Source organism: Physella acuta, unplaced genomic scaffold (assembly GCF_028476545.2).
Source record: "Physella acuta isolate Inbredline_101_S28 unplaced genomic scaffold, ASM2847654v3 ptg000487l, whole genome shotgun sequence".
In the NCBI taxonomy this organism is placed as follows: Eukaryota; Metazoa; Mollusca; class Gastropoda; family Physidae; genus Physella; species Physella acuta.
In genome coordinates, this window is record NW_026732006.1 from 84,609 (window position 1) to 104,427 (window position 19,819).

General features: G+C 34.8%; 2 protein-coding genes across 2 annotated transcripts; one reads left to right on the forward strand and one right to left on the reverse strand.

The window, feature by feature from the left end:
- Positions 1 to 1,419: 1,419 nt before the first annotated feature.
- LOC131944285 (mitochondrial adenyl nucleotide antiporter SLC25A24-like) lies at positions 1,420 to 11,540 on the forward strand. The gene is made up of 5 exons (XM_059304842.1): positions 1,420 to 1,591; positions 3,317 to 3,422; positions 6,867 to 6,951; positions 7,723 to 7,841; positions 10,608 to 11,540. The coding sequence occupies exons 2-5, from the start codon at positions 3,406 to 3,408 to the stop codon at positions 10,846 to 10,848; spliced, it is 462 nt and encodes a 153-aa protein (XP_059160825.1). The 5' UTR covers positions 1,420 to 1,591; positions 3,317 to 3,405; the 3' UTR covers positions 10,849 to 11,540.
- Positions 11,541 to 12,105: 565 nt separating this feature from the next.
- On the reverse strand, positions 12,106 to 19,481 carry LOC131944295 (histone acetyltransferase type B catalytic subunit). The gene is made up of 11 exons (XM_059304852.1): positions 19,405 to 19,481; positions 18,285 to 18,359; positions 18,031 to 18,106; positions 17,399 to 17,519; positions 17,133 to 17,274; positions 16,192 to 16,348; positions 15,886 to 15,990; positions 14,907 to 15,013; positions 14,487 to 14,638; positions 13,397 to 13,513; positions 12,106 to 12,797 (listed from the first exon to the last, which is right to left on the reverse strand). Exons 1-11 carry the CDS (start codon positions 19,409 to 19,411, stop codon positions 12,627 to 12,629), a joined length of 1,230 nt encoding a protein of 409 aa, XP_059160835.1. The 5' UTR covers positions 19,412 to 19,481; the 3' UTR covers positions 12,106 to 12,626.
- Positions 19,482 to 19,819: the final 338 nt, after the last annotated feature.

A 19,819-nucleotide genomic window follows, 5' to 3' on the forward strand; every position in this document is an offset into this window, starting at 1 on the left:
TTCTGGTACAAAAGAACAGACAGTTAAAGTGTTCTAGTACAAAAGAACAGATAGTTAAAGTGTTCTGGTACAAAAGAACAGACAGTTAAAGTGTTCTGGTATAAAAGAACAGACAGATAAAATATAGTAGAACAGATAGTTAAAGTGTTCTGGTACAAAAGAACAGACAGTTAAAGTGTTCTGCTATAAAAAGAACAGACAGTTAAAGTGTTCTGGTGCAAAAGAACAGACAGTTAAAGTGTTCTGCTATAAAAAGAACAGACAGTTAAAGTGTTCTGGTACAAAAGAACAGACAGTTAAAGTGTTCTAGTACAAAAGAACAGATAGTTAAAGTGTTCTGGTACAAAAGAACAGACAGTTAAAGTGTTCTGGTATAAAAGAACAGACAGATAAAATATAGTAGAACAGATAGTTAAAGTGTTCTGGTACAAAAGAACAGAGAGTTAAAGTGTTCTGGTACAAAAGAACAGACAGTTAAAGTGTTCTGGTATAAAAGAACAGACAGATAAAATATAGTAGAACAGATAGTTAAAGTGTTCTGGTACAAAAGAACAGACAGTTAAAGTGTTCTGGTACAAAAGAACAGACAGTTAAAGTGTTCTGCTATAAAAAGAACAGACAGTTAAAGTGTTCTGGTACAAAAGAACAGATAGTTAAAGTGTTCTGGTATAAAAGAACAGATAGTTAAAGTGTTCTGGTATAAACAAACCGACAGTTCAGGTGTTTAATTAACGTTTGGAAGATTAAAAAAATGGATCAAAGATCGTTGCGAAAAAAAACACGTTCATCAACAGATGTGTAGTACGTAAACAACAACAGCGGCAGATAACTCTAAAAAAAAACAACAACCACGTGAGCTAATTATTACAGCAAAACATAACGTTGTTTTAAAAAGTCAATATTATTAGAGCTTTTTTTTCTATGAACGTATCTGAAACTATCACTTAATTAATTAAATTAATCTTTTTTTTTTTACAAACCTCGCTAAGATTAATATATTGTCACTGAAGTTTTTTTTAATCTTTCTTTAATTAAGTTCATCCTTTCTTTTAAAAACACACATCCGGAGCTACATTTATATGTGTGGCTGTTAAAGTTAATAGTTTCTCATAACTAGTTCAAACAGAAACTCAGAATTAAAATTTAATGAAGTTAATCTTATAAAATGTCATAGATTTATATAGCAAGTATTAAAGTCGACATTTCAGGGAGAAATCCTGTTTGTATCCACGCTAAGAATTTGGTTTTTCGCTTTGATTAAACCAGACACCTCTCGCCAAAACTCACGAGATTACACGAGGTTGGGTGGAGCAGGGGGGAGAGAAAGGTGGGACTGTTTAACATGGGGGGGGGGGGGGAGGTGGTGGTGTTTCTGATAAGAGGCGGCACTCTGTGGTGGTGCCAGTAAATCCGTTGCATCGCTCACTCATACCTGGGTAGCTACACACAGGTAGAGGCAGGTACACACAGCACGCACGTGCATAAGGGAGTGAGTGCTGAGTTAGACCTAGTCGCACCTACATGTTGATCTGTCGAGTGTAGTTCTGACGTTTCTTGTGAACGGAGGGTAACTTTTAAAATAAATAAATAGGTGAGTCATTTTTATCCTTTTAAATATTCAACAACTTTACCTATTATCTTATTGGATATACATGTCTACGGTGTGATAACTACATCTATTCTCCTATCTTCCACGTGTAAATAATTCAATAGTTTATATAATAATTTTACACTCTAGACCTATGTGATATTTTTACAATTCTTATACTATTATTGAATTATTGCTGAGTTTGATATGTTTTTGAAGGGCCATGCCTGTTGTTACAAGGGTAGTAGATTTATAAGGCGGAAAGCTATCATGTTGGCGAATGAATTAGTGTGTGTCTATTTTAATCATATGGGGTCTACTAGCACCGAACATTATCTCTACTTGAAGTAAAAACAATACACGGTGGAGACAACAGCGTAAAGGTTTTTTTTTTTTTTTTTTTTTTTTAAATCCGAACAGAATAAGTGCGAATAAAATTTGTTTTTAAGAAAACAGTTTTAACGTGTAAAATGTTTATTTTTATTTTTACCCATAATTAAATGTTATATAGAGGTGTAGACCACCACTCAACCAATCACCACTGATTCATGGTGTGATATAAAATGTAAAAGTGCAGCCTATCATCGTGATAAAAAATGTTGATTCAAACTACGCTTCGTTCAAGACAACGCAATAAACGTGGCAGAAACTCGCACAAAAATCTGGCAAGGTGTTAGATAACACAAGCAGTAGGGGAGAGAACTGACGGACAAAATCATGTCAAGAATTTAAAAGAAAAGCTGCTTACATTTAGCGAAATGACATCCTGGCAGTGTGCTGTTTGTTTTTGTTGGGAGGAGGAGGGTTATTGTAATTTATAAGGCTCGACTTCCGTGCGATTGACTTAGCTGTACTAAACAGAGCTAAGTTAGGTTAAATATGGTTTACATTTTGGTATAAGCTAAAACAATCAATACAGATATCGCACATGCTAATTAAAAATCAGATCAGATTTAGTAACATCACTATTAATTAAGGAGATTAGACTTTTCTACCACAAGCCTTCGTCAGCACACAACAATGTGTTTGAAGAAGAAGCATGACACTATTTTTTTTACTTTTGAAATACATCAATCAATCGATGTAAAGTGTAACTGTGCGACTACTAAAAACCTGATCTAATCCAAAATCTACGCGTATATCTGGGTATTATTTCAGATTGTTTTAAATTTTTTATACGTCTTTTATTACATTCACCATGGGATGATTATTACCATATGGCTTAGGTACCTTCCTCCCCGTGCGTCTATGATCTGTAGATCTCAGCACGCTAGTCGTAGTTTACTAGGTGCGCTTAACGCATCAGTGTAACATTTTACTTGTGACCAGCCAACCATACAGTGTTCTATAGGAGATGTGCTCAGCTAAGCTCACTGCAAAGCAAAGTACTTGGATTTTGAAAAAAAAAAAAACAATATATATATATATATATATATATATATATATATATATATATATGCGTGTGTGTGTGTGCGTGTGTATGCGTGTGTGTGTGTGTTTATTAAATGTCAAAGCCCGAAGTCGTCTAATACGCACATTGGCCGGACAATGTGCACACAAAGGCCAATATTAGGGCTAGAGTTATTTAGGTTAGGGACCGTTATTCTTTACAGGTACATAGATTTCAATGCTTTATACTTGTCACACTTGCACTTTCCTACAGTACCCCCCCCCCCCCCCCCCCCCCTCCACCATATCACCTAATTCATTGAGTTGTTTGAGTTTCAGCAACAACAGTGAACAACTACCGACATCACCCATAGAGTTAACCATTTCATTTCACTTAAAATCGTACTCAAGAAAGATTTTGGTTCAACATGAATCGCAAAGTTCCGTAAGTATATCCTTTACAACACTATCTTAAACATTAGAGAGTGTGTAGGCTAAATTTAGTCATATATATTTATAAATAGGGATTTCTTGTATACAATTTTATGCATTGAAGGGGGGGGGGGGTAAGAGGATCACTTTATAATTAATGCTTTATCTATATACTTTTTAAAAAAAATTCTAAAATAAATACATATAATTAAAAAATAAACAAACAAATAAAAAATATTTTGAAAACACAAAAATTAAATTGGAACAAGTTCAGTGTTAGCATAAGACATTAGGGTTTAATATTCGCAAATCAGATAATAAGGGGGTGGTGGGGGAGGATTATAATTGTTGTATTACTGAAATATTTAATGGTATATTTAGTAATAACAACGAGAATAATAATAAATTACCTTAATTATAGGGGGTTGTACATAATTGACGCCATGCTTATTTTTCAATTTTTCCCCCACCCACCCCCACCACCTCGCCAAACAATCATACCCCCACCACCTCGCCAAACAATCATACCCCCACCACCTCGCCAAACAATCATACAATGTCGGAAAGTTTGACGTCCCATATGAACCAGTGTTTCTTCAAGACTTTTTTCTCCGGGGTAGGGGGGGGGGGCGGCACTTGATATTTTCGGGGGGGGGGGGGGGGGACACACAACATTTTCCGGGGGGGGGGGGGCGGACACTAGTAAAAGTATATGTTTTCTATATGAATTCCATTTCGTGGGGGGGGGGGGGCGGTAGACTTGCTTCGGGGGGAGGGGGGATGATGAGATGCCTGGAAGAAACTCTGACATGGACGACCCACAATAATAACAACAAACAACAGTATATATCGTATGAAAGCTAACGTAAACATGACTAATTAATCCAATTACAGATTCTGTCAAACATGATGAATTAAACGTTGAGTAGCTGTAGTTGTAGAAAAATAAAATGAGCTTTTACAAAATATAAATAATCTGTCAAGGAGATGAGTATTTCCTTACGTATGTTGGCAAGACATGTTGTACCTCAACTTCCTCTCACCCCCCAACCCCGCCCTTTTTTCCCACAATTCCATCCTTAAAAATCTAATAAAATTCTACACCGAACTATACCTGGCCATTTAAAAAAAATATTTTGCCATGATTCTCTCCCCTCTTTAAAACAAATACACATAAATATACAAAACTTTTCATCCGTTGGAGCACAAAAAAAAAAAAAAAAAAAAAAAAAACCACCCACAACCACACGAGATTCTGAATCTTCAATTGGCTTTTATATTTGCTAAACAAAAAACAAACGAGATGTTAAGAGGCATTTGCGTCAAAATATTCTTCTAATGGAAACTTTATCTGGCAAGCGATCAGACCAGGTAACCCACTGGCTGACCCACTTCCTGTGTGGGTCAAAAGGTCAGTCTTGAGAAAATAAACAGGCGGAAATGGCTTATTGTGAAAGAGATTCCGATTTGCGTTCACTTATTTTTAAAAGGGAATCCACTGATACAAAAATTTAATTACCATAATTACGTAAGAATAGTGTATCTGTAGGATGTACCGATAGACTTGCATTTATTGACGCTTAAGTCTGTCCCCTTTTCCAGCTACAAGCAGTGTTTCTTCCAGACTTTTTTCTCCAGGGGGGGGGGGGGGGGGGGAGGGGGGAAACACTGTTAAAAGTATATATTTTCAATATAAATTCCATTTCGTTCGGGGGGGGGGGTAGATGCCTGGAAGAAACTCTGGCTACAAGGATCGCCAGTCTTTTATTTTAATTCAACTTTATTTAACGGTCCGTGGGGAAGGTGAGGTAGAGTTCACCTGTTTCAGTGACCTCGGCATGTGAAGGGATAGTTTGGTCAGCACAGCAACAGCTACAGCAAAAATGAGAAGTTACGCATTTTTTAACAGACACAAAGTTCCCTTCAGGCACAAGTAACTTTTATTTTTAAAAATGTGTCCAATGTTACGTTTCTTAGTCTTACAAATCCTTCCGATTTAACTTCTTGAATTACTCGGGTCTAAGCTGTTTAAAAGGCCATATCTTATCTCCTAATGAAGCTAGAGACACAACATTGGTATCCATGTGATGGGGAAAAAATCCTGTTTTTTTTTTCTGGTATAATTTTATTTGAAATTAGTGGAGTTTAAAAACTACGTGCAACAACCTAATTTAAGTTGGCAAAAAAGGGCTTTAATTTTACCGTTCACTGACTGTATGTTTTTATTTTGTTGTTTAACAACCGATGAAGAGTGTCTCTTTTCTTGACTTTAACTGTGTATAATTTAACTTTTTTAAACTGTGTATAATTTAACAGTTAAGCTCAAAACGGAGTTCTTTAGCTTTTTTTCACATCTTTTTGGTGATCGCTAAGGGATTGCGCCCCCCCCCCCCCCAACCCCCTCCCCCCAATCATCCCTAGTTTAGCCTCTGATCCCACCAAACCTTTCAACCCCTTATGCAATCAACCCCCATCTGATTTATAATTTCTAGTTGATTTTTACCTGCATATTCGCATCCCAACTCGTCATTAGTTCCAAAAGCCTAGTGCAGCCCTTAACTTAGGCTGTCTCATAGTTCAATACCTAAAAAAAACCTACGGTAGGCTTAGAGAACCGAAACTCCCAAGTCTTAAAGTAGCACTACTATCCAAAGTTTCTTCCAGGCATCTCTTCGTCTACCGCCCCCCCCCCCTCCCCGAACGAAATATAATTTATATAGAAAATATATACTTTAAACAGTGTCTGCCTCCCCCCCCCCAAGAAATTTTATTCCGTCGAAAATTTCAAATGCCCCCCCCCCCTGAGAAATAAGTCTGGAAGAAACACTGCTGATATCACAGAACATTGAAATGTATAGCTACATCATGTAATCAAGGCAGTAGATTAACTAACATCAACATAACCCGCTAACAGGTCCAAAGTCTTTTAGTAGTAGTAAATGTCTGCGCCTACGGTAAATTGTTGTGTTACTCTATTGCATTAACAATATTATTAAGATGTTCAATAAATTGTGATGTTTTAGTTATAGCGGCCACATTATGAAGATGTTCAAATACATTGTGGTTTTATTAACAGTGAACATAATTATAATGAAGATGTTCAATCAATTGTGATATTTTGTTTAAGTAACCACATTACAAAGATGTTCAATAAATTGTGATGTTTATTAATATAGACAATATAATGAAAATGTGCAATAAATTGTGATGTTTCGTTTAAGTTACCACATCACAAAGATGTTCAATAAATTGTGATGTTTTGATGTAGTGACCACATTATGAAGATGTTCAATAAATTGTGATGTTCTATTACAGTGACCATATTATGAAGATGTTCAATAAATTGTGATGCTCTATTACAGTGACCACATTATGAAGATGTTCAATTAAATTGTGATGTTTTATTATAGTGACCACATAATGAAGATGTTCAATAAATTGTGATGTTCTATTACAGCGACCACATTATGAAGATGTTCGAAAAGTACACGGCCAACAACGTCAGAGTGCTGAGTAAACCTCACGCGGTGGGCATGTTAAAGGTCAGTTGACGCATGCGCACTTGACATTTCCTATCATGTTTCTTGTTTGTTTTTTATATAAAGAATTCTATTTTTAACGGTCGCTTTTTTAACGTTACCTTTGTATTTGTAACTCTGGTAGGCAAGGAATTTCGTTGAAGTGTCAGTATACATGCATAATAAATGTAATATATAAAAACTTAAATGCAATGAAGTGCGTTGCTTTGAGTTTCAAAGGAATTAAACATTTGTTGATGAAATAAAAGAACGAGAAAGAGATTTCACTGGGATTGGAGATGAGTTTCCCAAGATCTTGTACAACATTCATGCTTAACACAAATTATACTTTAACCACATTTTTCGAGTAAATCGCAAAGAGCCTACAAATAAAATATTTCCATGTAAATTATATTAGCAAGTGTGATGAAAATGTAGGCGTACTTTAAGAATTGTTTGAAATTTTGTAGAACAAGCGCCTCAGAAAAAAAACATAAAGAAATGAGGAGTTGTAGAGGTAGAAATGGTGGGGGTTGGGGGGGGGGGGGGGGGTTGTGGTGGAGACGGAATGGGGAGCAACAAACTGAGACAGTGGCTTTCAAATGCATGCTATAATATGTGCATTTAAAAATAAATTATCAACAAACCCCATCATACGATAAAGAAAATATCTTCATACTTTAAATTAAGATACGTAACGCATTAATCCAGCATAGTTTTTGGGTCACATAGCCCAAATTTTATTCTGTTCAAATCATCATCGAATCGAATGATGCAACACGTTGACTTCTGCAGGCCGAGTTTGGGCTGGACGACCAGGAAGCTGAAGTGATGTTCAACACGTTCGATAAAGACAAAAATGGCAAACTCAGCATCTGGGAGTTCCAGCAGTTTTGTGTTTGCATGGGCGAGCAGTAAGTATTTAGTCTAACTAGACACTGTTTCATTGACCAGCAGTAAGTATTTAGTCTAACTAGACACTGTTTCATTGACCAGCAGTAAGTATTTAGTCTAACTAGACACTGTTTCATTGACCAGCAGTAAGTATTTAGTCTTACTAGACACTGTTTCATTGACCAGCAGTAAGTATTTAGTCTAACTAGACACTGTTTCATTGATCAGCAGTAAGTGTTTAGTTTAACTAGACACTGTTTCATTGACCAGCAGTAAGTATTTAGTCTAACTAGACACTGTTTCATTGACCAGCAGTAAGTATTTAGTCTAACTAGACACTGTTTCATTGACCAGCAGTAAGTATTTAGTCTAACTAGACACTGTTTCATTGACCAGCAGTAAGTATTTAGTTTAACTAGACACTGTTTCATTGACCAGCAGTAAGTATTTAGTCTAACTAGACACTGTTTCATTGACCAGCAGTAAGTATTTAGTCTAACTAGACACTGTTTCATTGACCAGCAGTAAGTGTTTAGTCTGACTAGACATTGTTTCGTTGACCAGCAGTAAGTATTTAGTCTAACTAGACACTGTTTCATTGACCAGCAGTAAGTATTTAGTCTAACTAGACACTGTTTCATTGACCAGCAGTAAGTATTTAGTCTAACTAGACACTGTTTCATTGACCAGCAGTAAGTATTTAGTCTAACTAGACACTGTTTCATTGACCAGCAGTAAGTATTTAGTCTTACCTGTTTCATTGACCAGCAGTAAGTATTTAGTCTTACTAGATCTAGACACTGTTTCATTGACCAGCAGTAAGTATTTAGTATTTAGTCTTACTAGACACTATTTCATTGACCAGCAGTAAGTATTTAGTCTAACTAGACACTGTTTCATTGACCAGCAGTAACTATTTAGTCTAACTAGACACTGTTTCATTGACCAGCAGTAAGTATTTAGTCTTACTAGACACTGTTTCATTGACCAGCAGTAAGTATTTAGTCTAACTAGACACTGTTTCATTGACCAGCAGTAAGTATTTAGTCTAACTAGACACTGTTTCATTGACCAGCAGTAAGTATTTAGTCTTACCTGTTTCATTGACCAGCAGTAAGTATTTAGTCTTACTAGATCTAGACACTGTTTCATTGACCAGCAGTAAGTATTTAGTATTTAGTCTTACTAGACACTATTTCATTGACCAGCAGTAAGTATTTAGTCTAACTAGACACTGTTTCATTGACCAGCAGTAACTATTTAGTCTAACTAGACACTGTTTCATTGACCAGCAGTAAGTATTTAGTCTTACTAGACACTGTTTCATTGACCAGCAGTAAGTATTTAGTCTAACTAGACACTGTTTCATTGACCAGCAGTAAGTATTTAGTCTAACTAGACACTGTTTCATTGACCAGCAGTAAGTATTTAGTCTTACTAGACACTGTTTCATTGACCAGCAGTAAGTATTTAGTCTCACTAGACACTGTTTCATTGACCAGCAGTAAGTATTTAGTCCTACTAGACACTGTTTCATTGACCAGCAGTAAGTATTTAGCCTTACTAGACACTGTTTCATTGACCAGCAGTAAGTATTTAGTCTTACTAGACACTGTTTCATTGACCAGCAGTAAGTATTTAGCCTTACTAGACACTGTTTCATTGACCAGCAGTAAGTATTTAGAATTTAGTCTAACTAGACACTGTTTCATTGACCAGCAGTAAGTATTTAGTCTTTTTCATTGACCAGCAGCAGAGGCGTAGCGAGCCTTCCCGGCGCCCGGGGACAAACGTTCAATTAGGCCCCCCCCCCCGGGTACAAACTTTCAATTTGGCGCCTCCCCCCATATTTTTTTTATTATTTATAATGCAAAACTGCAGCTAAAATGAGCTTTTATTTTTTTTTCCAACCCATTTTGGCGCCCCCTAGGGTCGGCGCCCGGGGGCATATGTACCCCCCCTCGCTACACCTCTGACCAGCAGTAAGTATTTAGTCTTACTAGAAATCGCTTAATGCCTTTCTCAATGGGTTATTAGAATCCGCCGTCTTTTGGAACATCAAATATCTGATTCAAGCCTTTGAAAGGAATCGTCTCGGTAAAAATGTTGAACATTTTCAGACAAACGAAGGAGTTGAAGAAAATACCACACAACTTTCACTTTCAGCAGTCCCCCCCCCCCCCCCCCCCCGAAGAGATGCCTGGAAGAAACTCTGCCAGAGTTAGAGTAGCAAAAATAATGTTGACTCTATATACATCATTCAAAGGGTTCCCAGAAAAAATGCGTAATGAAAAAACGCATGACCAAATATTCCATAAAAAAACAACAACACACACACACAGAGAAATTAGCTCAAACAGATGATTGTGCAAGTAAATAAATGCGCAAATAAAAATTAGCACACACAGATAAATGCCCAAACGGAAAGTCGCCCACGTATTGTAACCAATGTTTCTTCCAGACATTTTTCTTCGGAGGGGGGGGGGGGCACTTGATAATTTCGGGGGACGGACAACATTTTCCGGGGGTGGACACTGGGTAAAAAAAATTTCTATATAAATTCCATTCGTGGGGCGGTAGACTTTTTTTCCGCCCCCCCCCCCCCCCCCGAAGAGATGCCTGGAAGAAACTCAGACTGTAACAAGTAATGGAAAATCTAGATGGGTCGTGCAGAGGTCTTAGGTTGGCTAGCAATGGCTTCCATATCTCATTAACATAAGACTACCTCGTTACTTTAAAATGTTCATCGTAAGACAAAAATTAATTACCGCAAAAATAAATTACAGTGCTCAAGAAATCGTAAACAAATTCAAAGAACTGGACAAAGACGGAAGTGGTCAACTTGACCCGGAAGAGGCCAGAATTGGACTCCGTGAAATCAAAACTGCGACCGGCCGACAACTAGCGGAGAAGGAAGTGGAGTTTTTCATTTCAACCACGTGTGGGGAAAATGGCGTCATAGATCTGGGTCAGTTCACCAATCTCTTGTACAGGCTCAAGCTGTACAACGCGCCACCCCCAAAATAAAGAATGGACTCTTCCAGCTTAGTTATACACCATTTAGAGCCACAGTGGTTCATTATTATTCCATGTGATTGGATTCTACATTAATATATTGAAGAAATATATTAATCATGATTAATATCCTGCACTTTTACTTTATACGTTTTAAATCGACTTTCTTTATCAAGGGCTCACGTTCATTTTTATTTGCTTATTTGTCTTGGCCATTTTAAATTCCAAAAAAAAAAAGCTTCTTTTTAAGCTGCTCACTTATATTTGAGCTGTTTCTTTTTATTTGCTCAATTTCATTTTTACATGATTTGTGGTTTCATTTTAATTTTACTGTAAACCATACATCATTCTGTCAAGATTTTGTTTAATTCACTATTGCAAATAAATATTCAATGTTGAATTGTTCTATGCAATTATTTTAACAGGTCATTTTAATAAAAAAAAAAGTTACATCTGCAGTTACAGATGAAAATTGTTTTGGGATATTAAAAAAAAAAAATTCTTCAAGATTTTAGTTATTTTCGTCCATCTTGTTTTTCAAGCCATAAATGATAAAGTAAATAATGTCCTAGATTCTTTTTATAGCATGTTGACACAAACTTCAAGTATTTTGCAAACATTAAAAATGAAGTTATCGACAAAAAATTACCATATTTTATCTTTCTTTTAAATGTATATGCACTATTTAATAAATATATTTGCCAGCACCTAAATAAAGGGTTCGTGCTACATTATTTTTCAAACCTATTTTTCAACTTCTAGTGTGATTGTGCTAACTAAATGACAGTACAAAATTCTGTACTGGATACCACCTACATTATTTTCACTAAGACTATGATAAAAGAAAATCCAACTTAATACATCTTTTTTTATAAGTGCACATTTTGAAATAGCTGAACAAAACCATTACTGCAGACAAATAACGCTTCAACACTACAAGTCAAAGCTTGGAACAATGTGGTCGGTTAGTAGAGTGTATGACTGCTAAACCTAAACTCTAGAGTTCGGCTACTGGGCTTGAGTGAAGGATATCCCTGAGCCCATTCAGCTATGATGGGTACCTGATCCGCATCAGAGAAAGTAAAGGTGGCTAGGCATAACACTGACCACACTATCCCTTCACATGCAGAAATTAGTGAACTCTACTTCATCTGCACCATGAAACATCAGGATCAAATGAGTTACTTTTACAATATGTAGGCCTACTCATTTTCATATTAAAATTTTTCCTATAAATTGATTAAGAAAAGAATGCAACAAAACCAGACATCACCATCCAATGGATTTATTGTATTTACAACTATTATCAACAAGTTCACTCAGCATCAGCTACACAACAACTGTTGATCCAACATGGACAACACAACAATCAACACACAAGTTCAACCTATCAACAGTGCACTGAACACAACCACAAACTATTCACTTCACTGTGTATGAGAAGCAGCTAATTAATGCCCGTATCAAGCTTTCAACATTTCATTGTAAAAGTTATAAATACTGCAACAAATATGGCTATCCAAATTTATAATAGAACAAATATAAAACATAGCTGTAATAATTGGTTAGTATTTATAATAAGAGATCCTTTCAAAGAAATATTTTCAATACACTTAAAAGCTGTGTATAAATAAATTTACTTGTTCTTTCAATTATTGATCAAATAATTAGATTCTTCACACAGAAGAAAAACTTAGATGTGATGGAAAACAATCTAAAAAAAGTCACTGTGTAGTGATTTCCTAATCAGAACGAAGAATTTTATACCCGCATTGAGACCAAAAAATAAATTATTGCAGTGTGGCAAGTCTGTCCAGAACATGTTTGTAGGCTGATAAATCCTCCTGAAAATTGTTCTCTAGGTACTGAAATTTTTGTTCGTTTTTCATCATCCCTAAAGTCTGGGTTAACTCCTCTGCATTGAGACTCTTCTCCAGTTTCTGGTAAGTTCTGCGGTTTTTCTGAGGAACATTATAGAAAACATTTAAATATTTTTGATACTTGATGGGGCCCGTATTTGACTAATGAGTCCATGCCAGTTTGATGAGTACTTGATGTCAAATATGGAATTTATTTTGTGTCTGCATATTGCCCTTCCTAGTCTTTTCAAACAAGATCTTCACATAAACTCTACTCAAACTACCAGAGTATCCGATGGATTTCAAGGGGTCTCAATGACAAATATAACTGCAATTTCAAAATATTTTTGGCAAAGGTATCTATAATTATCTGTGACTCAATAATACAAGGGTCAGACATCTTATCAGGCCAGTGTAAGTCTTAGCAAAGACAACTAATAACCTTATAACCAACAGTGCATTTCTGAAAAAAATGAGAAATAAAATAAGCCAGTGCTGACACAAACGATTGTTGTACCTATCACATAACGTGATGAGGTGTTTACCACAAATTTCTGATAAGCGAGGAATAAAATAATCCAGTGCTGACACAAACGATTGTTGTATATATCACATAAGATGCTGAGGTGTTTAATTAACCCTACTTACAAGTACCAGCACATTTCTGATTAGTAAGAAATAAAAAAAGCCAGTGAGTTTACCAAGAAAGGAATGTTGAGGCGTCTCTTGACGTCCAGCCTGTACGCCCTGAACATGTCCTTGTTACTCTGGTCTGTTGCCTTGAGCCTCAAGATCTCATACACCCTTCTAGCCTGCAGCTGTTGTAAGGATGGAACAAAATTATCTCATTAAAAGAGTATAAATAAGATTACACAGTTGTATTATGAAAGTATAAACACAAACAATCTAAACAAATTTGCACTGAAACCAATGTACGATTGCTAAGATTTTTTAGTGAGGTAATTAAAAGCACTAATTAAAATGCAATAATTAATCTAATTACAAACAAATTATCTCCATTTATTAAGTCCACAAAAAAATTGGAGTTTTAATCCCTCCCCATCCCCTTTCAATACACAAATTCAGGAAAATGTATGTGTGATCACTGCAATGTTAAAAATTGATTTACAAGTTTATTCTAGAATGAGCTGCTTAATAAAATAGGAATAAAATATTTTGAATATAAATACATGATGAGCATTTGCTTTATTTTAATGTTCCCCAATATCAACCAAAATCTATTGGACAGTATTAATCTTATTTTTAAATGGAAATTTAAAAAAAAATATATATTTGATTGCAGCATTATAAGATATTAAACCATGTCTGGTTCAATACCACATTCTATATTCATTTAACACTCATAGCAGAGGTCCCTCCATTTAGTTACCTGCCAAGCAGGGTTTATTTTAAAAGAAGGGCAGTGCTGTGTAAATGTATACATCTTGTTTACAGGTTAATTATTTCTTTGCATATTACGTCTATATTGCATGTAACTATTTTGATGTTACATTTAAAATGTGCATTTACATAGGCCTGAACCCACACTAGCCAAAAAATGTAAATATTTCAAGACCCCCTCCTCAACACTGTGGATATCATAAACGGATGACACCAAGAATACATTTTCTCTTTTCTCAATTGATTCTTTTAATGAAACTAATAACGTTTAAAATAGAGTAAAATTTTAAATAAAAGCCCCATTTACATTATAATTTTTTAAAAATAACATATCTGTCTATTTTACCCCATGCCTGCAATGATGAATATGCTCATTACGGTCAACATTACCTTGCTCAACTTGAGTTTGGTTTGGGCTTCGTGGACCATCTCGTGTGAGAACCCTTTAAGCAGCTCCCCAGCTTGGAAACTCTTCAGCTTCTGACAGTTTTTGGCGTCCACATAGTCTCTGACTCTCTGGAAGTTCTCTGAGGGGTCCTCAACTGGTGAGGTATTGAAACTCATCAAAAAACATTTTTATTGCAAACCTATCTTGAGACTTATTTACAAAAAAAAATTATGCAGGTAGCATGTTGCTTCAGTTTCATCTTATGTATAACATACAAGGCATTTTTATCTTTTCCGATCACAAAACATATATATTAAGTGCATAATTTCTAAGTGGGAATCATGTAATTACTACTTGTACAAATTTTAAAGGTAAAACAAAATTTACTATCAACCTGTTTAAGGTAGTTGTAAATCTCCTACCTGTAATATCAAGTATCTCTGGCTTGCTATAACACATGTTGTAGAAAGTTTGAATCAGCTTGGCACAGAGTCCCATCTTTTGAAAAGGGGGAAGCACTAGTACCTGACTGTTGAGAATACTCAAGTTAATGTAAAACTAATCTATACTGGGTGCACTTTACAACTCCTTGGGAAGAAGTTACTTCAAATTACCTAGAAGTTTTATGGTAGTGTTTATTTAAATTAAGAATATGAATAGTAAAATCTTGAGCAAGCAAGAATTTTCATAAATATTTAATTTTAAAGAAAAAGTTATTAAAAATCTATCTACAGTGTGACAAAAAATAAAAATAATTGATTTTTTAAAATCAAAGTCAACAGGTTTGAATCAAAATCAACCAAATCAGAAATACATTGCATTCATTTATATTTTTTACAAGACAATGAGTTATGCGATAAAAATTTGTCTCCTCTTGCCACAAAACAGCTGGTCCTACAGACAAGGAAGTTTCAGACAGTACAGCTGTAATGTTCAGGGTTATTTCTTTAGAATATTATGTTCTATAACCCATTTAAGGAAGCTACAATTTGTTTGTATCATCATGCCTGTATTTATGTGTTGCTTGTCTGGTCAAATAATGGTCGTTGTTGTGTTTATGAGGCGAGCGGTTAGACCCTTCGGGATTTGAATTCAAGCTAGCCCACGTCCTCCATGAACAAGCTGTGATAGTGGTCTGCCATGAAAGCTCTATTTTTGCAGAGCTAATTGAAAGAAGTGTTTGCACATCTGACTTGATGCATGGAGGGCGAGGCGATTTGGTGCAGCGTGAATTGGTAGGTTCAAATCCCGTTGGGTTTAAACTGTTCTGTCTTTACTTGGACTATATTCTGTACCTTTGTCTACCCTTGGCGTTGAAATATCACTTTCTGTTTACATTGCTGTTCTATGACAAAACACTCTAAACTTACAACGGATCTAAAAATTTACCAGCACACTTACCTTATTCTGGGTCGAATCCTGGATGGGTAAGCATAAAAGTTAAAGACTGTCATGTATCCTGCCACCGCATATTTCTGTCTGCCGTCTTCTTTGTATTTTTCAAATCTAAAGAACAAAATTTTCATTTCACTTTGTGTATCATATCTTATGTTTATCCTATCTAAATATTTAAAAATATGTGATCAACAAATATTTTTTTGCTGGTAAATAAAAAGTACTGTATCTTTGAGATCTAATATAATAAAAGAAAAGTATATCATACCAACAACTTAACAAATTAAATAAAAGAATTAAAAGTAAACATACAAAACGAAATAATCCCACTGTTCATCATCAACATCAATGTACGATGCAGCATCAATATAAAACTTGATGAACGACTGAAGACGAGCATGATACTCTCTAAATCCGGGCTCCTCTATCTTCACAAAATAGACCTCAAATTGCTTTTCTTCACCACCTCCTAAAAAATTAATATTTTGGGTTATAAAAGGTGATACATAAAAGTATATATATATTTAGAGTAGTACTGTTGGAGGTTGTGCTTAGTATTAAACTTTATATGAAAGTTGAAAATTATTATCCTTGACCCTTAAAATAAACATTACTTTTATAATTTGCTAGTCCATAAATGATTTTATTCTTTTGCTTTTTAACTAGCAATGTCAGAAGCTTAATTTTAGCTAACATTTGGAATTGTAAAAACACATTTTTTTGTAAATTGCAATAAAAATTGATCAATATATTCAAGGCTGATCAAGAAAGTAATTAAAAAAATAGCAATTTTGAGAGGCTTAGATGTAACTTCATTTTAGAGGGTGGGGGTAGGGAAGAATCAGCTTTTTGGTGTAATGATGCAAGAGTGTGTGGTGTGGGGAGGGGGGAAAGGGAGAAATTAGCTTTTTGTGATGATAGAGGGGAAGAATTAGTTTTCAAAAGTTGGATGTGTTTATGATTGACCCTATAAGGATACACAGAACTGCAGGCAAAAGAAAATTCTAGTGGTTTCTCATGCAAAATAATGTATGTGACTCCTAACTAAACAAAATTCTTAATTTGGAATTTAACTTCACACTCCCAGCTCTAAATAGCATAGATAAGTGATAGGGAAAATAAACCAATCAAAATGCAGGAAAATTCTTAAATGTTTGTGTTAGTGAAGGAAATAAACTCTAGTTCAGGCTTTATTACTACACCAAATACAGTTTAGTAAAAATTAGGCTAATGTAAACAAGCAACATACTAACTTGTTTTTAGTGTGTATGCATCAATCATTTGCCCAAAAGGCTCAAACTTGTCTTCTTCCTCCAAAGCAGCTCGGAATGTGTCTAGGTTTGTCAAATATTTTGGTGGCAATTCAGCTGCCATAATTTTCTCAACATTATCAGGCTGAGGAAAACATACAAAAACTGGTGAGGAAGTAGATTATGAAGACATTTGGTGGATCATCTGTATGTACAATTATTAAGTGCTTTGTAAACTTCTAAAACAAGTCTGCTACTTAAGTACTTACAGGTACACCAGATTTTTTCACATTGCACTTTTCACTGAATGAAATCTGAAAGTAAGGTATTAGCTTGGCTGCTGTGTAATATAACAACACTTTCAGATTTTTGTAGCCGAAAATTATTTCCCTGAAAATGTGAGAACATAAAAAGTAGTATGTTTGATACATTTATTACTTAACAAAAATAATTTAAAATAGCCAGAGAAATAAATTGCTTGCTTATAATTGCTATCTGAGGTATTTGTGTTTGTAAGTGAGGGGATGTTCTTAACTTTATGTTTTACACACACGGTTAATTATACACGAGAGTGTGGCTACATAAAATGATGCTCAAAATACTAAAGCTACTTAAATGTGCTGTTGCCAATAGCTGTAACAAAGTGCGGGTAGTATGGATGGTATAAATGTGTTTTTATGGTTAATCCAGATCTATTTGTTTATTAAATAAAAAACTATGTGTACAATACTTACTTACAATTTATTATTTGAATGATATATTGCCAAAATAAGTTACAAGGGGGGGGGGGGGGGGGGGGGGGGGGAGAAGAAGATAAATGACACGCTTTTGCAATTAATTCAATTATGTTAGAAATTCAATTTTAACTGGTGTTTCACATTGGTGTTTCACATTGACTTACGCATCTCCAAAGATTTGATGTGACATATCTGGCCCAAAGCTTTTACTTTCATCTTCTATGTCCTCTGGTTTTCTAACTGTAGGTATAAAAAAATTAATATTGTGTAAGATGAGAACCTAGACTTATGGTTAATACCAAAATCTTCCAGCTAAAACTAAATAATAAAAATGTGTTTAGTACAACAGTAATGTAATGCATAAGTACCACATAAGTAAACAGCAACGACACTTTAAATTTTATCTTATAATATTTACCCAGCTTAAACTTTAAGACGTCATTTGCATCACTCTTAAATTCTTCCAGTTCATTCTTTCTGGCTAGAGTTAGGTCTATAAATAAGATTAAATAAACTTATCATTACAGACATATCTTCATGAATTTAAAACAAAATCCTTATTTTTAGCTAGATCTAGGAAGAAGTAGCCTCCCTATTGGTTGAGTATGAAGTATGAGTTACTAATTTAGTAACACTACTCTTAAGTTCTTAACTATCTCTAGTCTACATTCTAGATTTAACAAATACCTAGGGCCTAGATCTAGAATAATCTAGGTCCTAGATCTAGATAAAAACTGCTAGATCTAGAATCTACCCCTCAAAACATCACATTAGTTAGGCCAACAAAGCCTGTGATCTATATATATAATAAATATAGATCTATATATATATATATTATATTTTATATAGATCTAGGCCTATAATCTAAATCTGGATAAAATTCTTGATTTAATTAGTACTAATAAAACTAATAAGTAGGGCCTAATAAGCCGTTGTAACGCTTGGATGATTTTAGATACTGATGTCCGATAAAAGCATCTTCCATAAAATAGGTGTGTTGGGTTGTTTGTTAGTAATATTGTAATCTTGACTAATTTTATGGTTAGAAATTGGATTAGTGTTAGGTGTATGTATGCCATGGTGTATGCCAGTGTATTTGAGTGTATCAGATCAGTGTGCTGAGTGTATGATGGTAGGAACAGGGTTTGGGTTAGTTAGGAGGGCGGTTAAGGGACAGTGACAGTGGATTAGCTTTGACATTAGCCAGTCATGTGTTGTTTTAGTTAACTACCAGTAAAACACTCCTTTTTTTAAAGAAGATTCCATTGTCGGATACCGGTTTCTAAAAGATTTTTTTTAGCCTCATTCAGAATCAGCATCAATCAGTCATCAGACTCTGATTCAGAGGACCACTACAATATTGCCATTGATATTGTTGTGAGAAATTCTATATCTAAATCAAGAATGTACATAAAACCCGTGGACATCGTATTTTACACAATAAACTGACAATTAAAAGAATTTTTGTCACACTCAAATGTATGAATAGTTCCTTTTATTTATTAATGCAGATAACAAAACAAACGAAGATAACTCACCCGCCATGTTTTGATTTGCCGCAAACAAAAAGTTAAACGCGAATAAGGAAACTTTTTTTTTTTTTAGGCCAATTGACTTTTATTTGTATTAATAATAAATAGATCTAGATTTAGATACAATTATAATTGTAATAGATTACAAGTAAATATTTCTGTTAACAATCACTTAAAATTTTTTAATGTAATTTTGAAAGGAAGAAAATCAATGTAGTCTATTTTTTAAGTTGCGTTTCGTGTTATAAGTTTAGTATTTTGGTAGAATAAGCCTAGTGGCGAATTTCACTAGGCCCTATTACGCATACGAAACCGCAAAAAAACAATAACATAAAAAACTAATTTCCCTTACATTTTACTTATAAGTGTGAAAAAAACCCTGTTAATTTTTGCTCATAAGTATCAGTTGTTGTGATACGGA

What these genes read in the sequence shown, in the direction of transcription:
- LOC131944295 (XM_059304852.1), bottom strand. An exon ending in TGAAAAAATCTGGTGTACCT is followed by an intron (nt 17,275 to 17,398) that starts GTAAGTACTTAA and finishes TGTTTTCCTCAG; the next exon opens with CCTGATAATGTTGAGAAAAT. An exon ending in TGCATACACACTAAAAACAA is followed by an intron (nt 16,349 to 17,132) that starts GTTAGTATGTTG and finishes TTAATTTTTTAG; the next exon opens with GAGGTGGTGAAGAAAAGCAA.
- LOC131944285 (XM_059304842.1), top strand. An exon ending in ACGCGGTGGGCATGTTAAAG is followed by an intron (nt 6,952 to 7,722) that starts GTCAGTTGACGC and finishes TGACTTCTGCAG; the next exon opens with GCCGAGTTTGGGCTGGACGA. An exon ending in TGTGTTTGCATGGGCGAGCA is followed by an intron (nt 7,842 to 10,607) that starts GTAAGTATTTAG and finishes AATAAATTACAG; the next exon opens with TGCTCAAGAAATCGTAAACA.